This window comes from Pteropus vampyrus, unplaced genomic scaffold, assembly GCF_000151845.1.
Source record: "Pteropus vampyrus isolate Shadow unplaced genomic scaffold, Pvam_2.0 Scaffold126, whole genome shotgun sequence".
NCBI classification, from domain to species: Eukaryota; Metazoa; Chordata; class Mammalia; order Chiroptera; family Pteropodidae; genus Pteropus; species Pteropus vampyrus.
The window spans coordinates 1092788-1097131 of record NW_011888907.1 but is presented as its reverse complement, the minus strand read 5'-3'; the positions used below and the strand labels follow the sequence as shown (position 1 = coordinate 1097131).

At 55.9% G+C, this 4344-nt stretch overlaps 1 protein-coding gene across 1 annotated transcript in view; it reads right to left on the bottom strand.

The window, feature by feature from the left end:
• GFRA2 (GDNF family receptor alpha 2) overlaps positions 1-4344 on the bottom strand; it is an 81019-nt gene that overhangs the window by 74299 nt on the left and 2376 nt on the right. Inside the window, exon 2 of the mRNA XM_023534518.1 lies at positions 1556-1639. Within this exon, the coding sequence (XP_023390286.1) occupies positions 1556-1639 (84 nt within the window). The remainder of the gene's footprint in view (positions 1-1555; positions 1640-4344) is intronic.

Genomic DNA, 4344 nt, shown 5'->3' with positions numbered 1-4344 from the left:
GAGGTAATTCAGGTTAAATGAGGTCATAAGGGTGGGGCCCTGATCCAATAGGATTGTGGCCCTATAAGAACAAGAAGAGATCTCCCCCTGCCCTGCCCCATCCCACCCCAGCCTATGTGGAGTCAGAAGGTGGCCGTCTGCAAGTCAGAGAGAGAGCTCTCACCAGAGACAAAACCTGCTGGACCTTGATCTTGAACTTCCAGCCTCCAGAACTGTGAGATAATAAATTTATATTGTTTAAGCCACTCAGTCTATGATCTTTTACTATGACAGCCCAAGCAAACTAAGGCAGTATTTCTTTAGTTAGAGAGAATTAAGTTTTCTCCTTAGGCGGGGTAATAATAAGGAAAAAAAAGTTTGAGCGGCATTGTCCTACAGAATTCTTCATCTGAAAGGACTTAGGGTTTTACTGGAGAGTCTTTTGTGTCACCGTTTAGAGTACCGCTTCTCAACTGGCAGCATTTGTACCGTCTGGCAGTGGCTGGAGACATTTTGGGTTATCACCACTTGGGGAGGGGGTGCTACTGGCATCCAGTGGGCAGAGGCCAAGGACACTGCTAAATATCCTATAATACACAGGACAGACTGTTCTTTCCATAAGAATTACCCAGGTCAAAATGTCAATAGTGGTTTAGGGCAAGAGAAACTTCAGAAGGCTTCAAATACTGCCACAAAACCATCCGGACGCCTGGGGCCTCACACACCGGGATCCCTGGGAACAGCCACCCTGCCACCTTCGAGCACCAGTGGTGACTCCAGGACGAGCTCACTCTCAGCCCCAACAGAGCACTTCCAAAGACCAGAGCCCCTCCCCAGTGCCAAAGCAGGGGCAGGCTGCCCGCTGGTCCCCCCAGCGACAGAGGGAACAAGGCCAAGAAGAAAGAACCAAAACTCATCGGGCTCCTACATGTGGATCACAGCAAGTAACACTAGAGCTCAACCTGCGCCTCCTCACTCCCCAAGGCAGGCGAAGTGGGAGTGGCCGGCGATCAGAGCCCTCCCTCAGAGCCCCCCTCGGTGGGGTGCAAGGAGCGGAGCCCACAGGGGAGGGGGGACCCAGAATGAACAGCAGCGACACTAACGGCAACGACCACGGCTAATGCTTCCTGAACGCCCACCCGGCAGCACACTGAGCTCTTTACCACCACTGGGTCCTTCAGACCTCACGAACCATAATGTAGGTTCTCTCTCCATGGCACAACTGAGGAAACTGAGGCACAAAGAGCTTGGGCAGCTCCACCAAAGTAAAAGAGCCCCAAAGCGGAAGAGCCAGGGAAACGGAAAGAAGAACCCAGCAGGGCAAGACAGGTGACAGAGCAGGAGAGTGACGTCAGGATTCAGGCTGAAGACCTGCTACCCGGCAGGCTCCTTCCCATAAATGCCGTACTCCATGTACAGCCCTGGGGGTGGGTGCTATGGCTCCTTGTTTACAGATGAGGACCTGAGGCTCAGAAACGGGAGGGGGCCTGCAGGACGCCTGGGCCAAGCCCAGGGCTCGTCCACCATGCCGGGGACGAGAGCAGAACCAGCAAGGCCCCGGCGCCAGCCCACTTACCTGAGAAGATCGAAGCAAGCCTGAAGATGTCCGAGAGGCGGGAGGTCGCCGGCTCGTAGGGCGAGGCCTCGTAAAACTCCTCGCCTGCAAGAGAGAACAGCATCAGGCACAGGTGCCCCTGCCCAAAGTGAAGGGGCAGGTGGTGAGTGAATGTGGAGCACGTCACATGGGGGAGTTATTTCCTCCAGCTAAGGTCCCCCAGAGCAGGCTGGACTGCCGAATACCTCTCCCTGTCTCTCTCACTCTCGCTCTCGCTCTCTCTCCCCCTCCCTCCCTCCCTCTCTCTCTCTACCTCCCAGCACAACCAGCCCTCTTCTAAAGACCGCCAAATGCTTCTGGGAAGAAGGCACAGGGGAGGTGGAACCTTGAGAACCTGAGGAAGCCCAGGTCCGATCACTCACTACAACATCCTCGTTTCACAGGAGAGGCCCCAGAGATGTGAAGCAACCTGCCTGAGATCACACAGCTACTCACGGCAGGGCTAGAGCTGGACTCTGGTCTCTCTGCCTTCATTCCGGCACTCTCTCCCATCATACCAGGCTGGCTCTGCCCCCAACCGCTTGAGGGGACACAATGTCCTCTTGGCTTCCCATCATGACACCAGAAGAATCTAGCTGGAGGGCTAAAGGTCAGCTGAGCAGAGGCCTGATGCCTGGGTCCTGTCAGCCTGACCTGCTCCTGCACCCCCTACCTGTCTCGCCCACCCCTGCTGCTTCTCAGACCTCTCCTGAGGCTTCGGGTACATAGAGGCCCGGCAAAGGAAAAGCAAGGGAGTGACAGAAGACAAATGGCACAGGGCTGCCCTACAGACCCCCTCCACCTCACCAGACTCCCGCCCCCTCTGCCAATGCCTCTCAAGAAAGGAAATATCCTCCTGAGACATTACCATGAGGACAGATCAATGGATAATCACTCAGGCTGTCTGTGTGCTGGAGGGGGGGGGGCGGGGGGACAGCGATGACCCGCCCCACACGGCTATCTCCCACCTACCCAGGGCCCGGCTAAGGGAAGCCCATGGGGGTGGCTCCATGGGGGCCACCTGCAGGAAGGGGCCAGCCATCCAGAAGCGGGCCTGAGAATCCACCTGTGGGGGACCCGGTCAGTAAGGCCTGAGGTCACCCCAGGGACTAGGACTGGAGGTATAACCAGCCCTCTGCTGGTGCACAGAGCAAGGCATCTGTCTGCTATAGCAGCAGACCCCCAGAAAAGGGTACAGACCTCCAGATAACACAGGAAGAGCACTGCCCCTGGAGAAACGGCCTACCCTTCACTTTACCTCAGCAGCACCCCTCATGGCCTGCAGCACCCGACATACAGCCTTGTGCACACTGGGCGTCCCAAGGGCATTTGCGATCGACTTGATCCAAATGTTGCTTGTTCCTTCAGGCCTGTCTCCAGCCCCGCCCCCCTTCCCCCTGGGGCTGAGTGATCCATGTCTTCCACTCTACCCACCAGCCTTGGAGAAACTCCCTGTGGTGGGATCACCAGCCAATGCTAGCTGTTGAGGCCAAATACCATAAGACTGTAGCAAGCACTTTTTATAATAAAAACGGTGCTACACTGTGCTTTCCACAGGCCAGCCTCACTGAAAGTGCTTGAGATGTACTAACTCATTTAATCCTCTTAATTTCTCTCTGAGGTGAGCACCATCAGGCTCCCTATTTTATTGATGAGGAACTGAGGCACAGAGGCGCTAAGTAACTTGCCCAAAGGTCAAGTGGCAGAGCCAGGCTTCAAACCCAGGCAGATGGCGACAGAGTCCAAGTACTTAACCATTATGAATGCTGTCTCCAAAAATAAAGTGCTATTGAAACCGAACTGTTCTTACACAGGTACTGCTGTAGTTTAATTCTTCATAGGGTCAGTATTCTGCCATCTGGACCGCTCGCCCAGAGTGGGCCCTGTCCTTCCCTATTGCATCTGGTGTGACTCTACACCTGGGTACGGATCAGCAAGTATGACTGGCTAGGGGGTCTCTGAGGGAAAACAGCCCCTCCTGGGACTGGCTGGGAGGGGCCCACCCTATTTAGGTCAACAGAATTCACCAGCGGAAAAGCCGAGGCCTGGCCACTCGGGCACCCTCGGCAGCCAGGCTGAAGCCAAATCAGGACATCAGGTTCCTGGGCCACATGGAAGAGGCCTTGACTTTTCACATTTGAAGGACCAGGGTGACCCTGAACTTCAGCGTCACTTTTGGAGAAGGCGAGAAGCCTTGTCTCAAGTCCCCCATGCAGCCAACAGTACCAGCCCCACCTGTCAACACCAGCGGCGATGGTGGTGGTGAAGATGGAAGGGGAAGATGGCCCAAGGCGACAGGACCTCCCCCAGGTCAGGGGAAAGGGGCTGGATGAGGAGTCCGGGGCCTGTCCCGCCACTGGCTTGCTGTGTGCCCTGGGGTACCACCCCGCCTCCCTGCACATCGGCTTCCCCATCAAACTGGGGGCGAGACCAAATACCTCCAGATCCTTTGCAGTTGGAACTGTCTAGGAGCTCAGCAGACACCACATTTTTGCCACCACAAGCTCCTTCCACTTGCTGAGGGCCGCAGCCTCAGGAAGAGGGAGAGGTGTGGGGCCAAGTCTCGAGGGGGCTTTCACCCACCAGCCAAGGAGAAGGCCAAGGAGAAGCCCAGAATCAAAGTGCACACCCACACAAGCCTCTCCTCTCCCAATCCCCCCACCCCACCCAGGCCCACGCCAGGTTATCAGGCGTTATTAAGGAATAGGGAGAAAGTGCTACAGACCACTTCCGCCACACTATGAATAATTAACTCTCAGGTAGATCCTCTC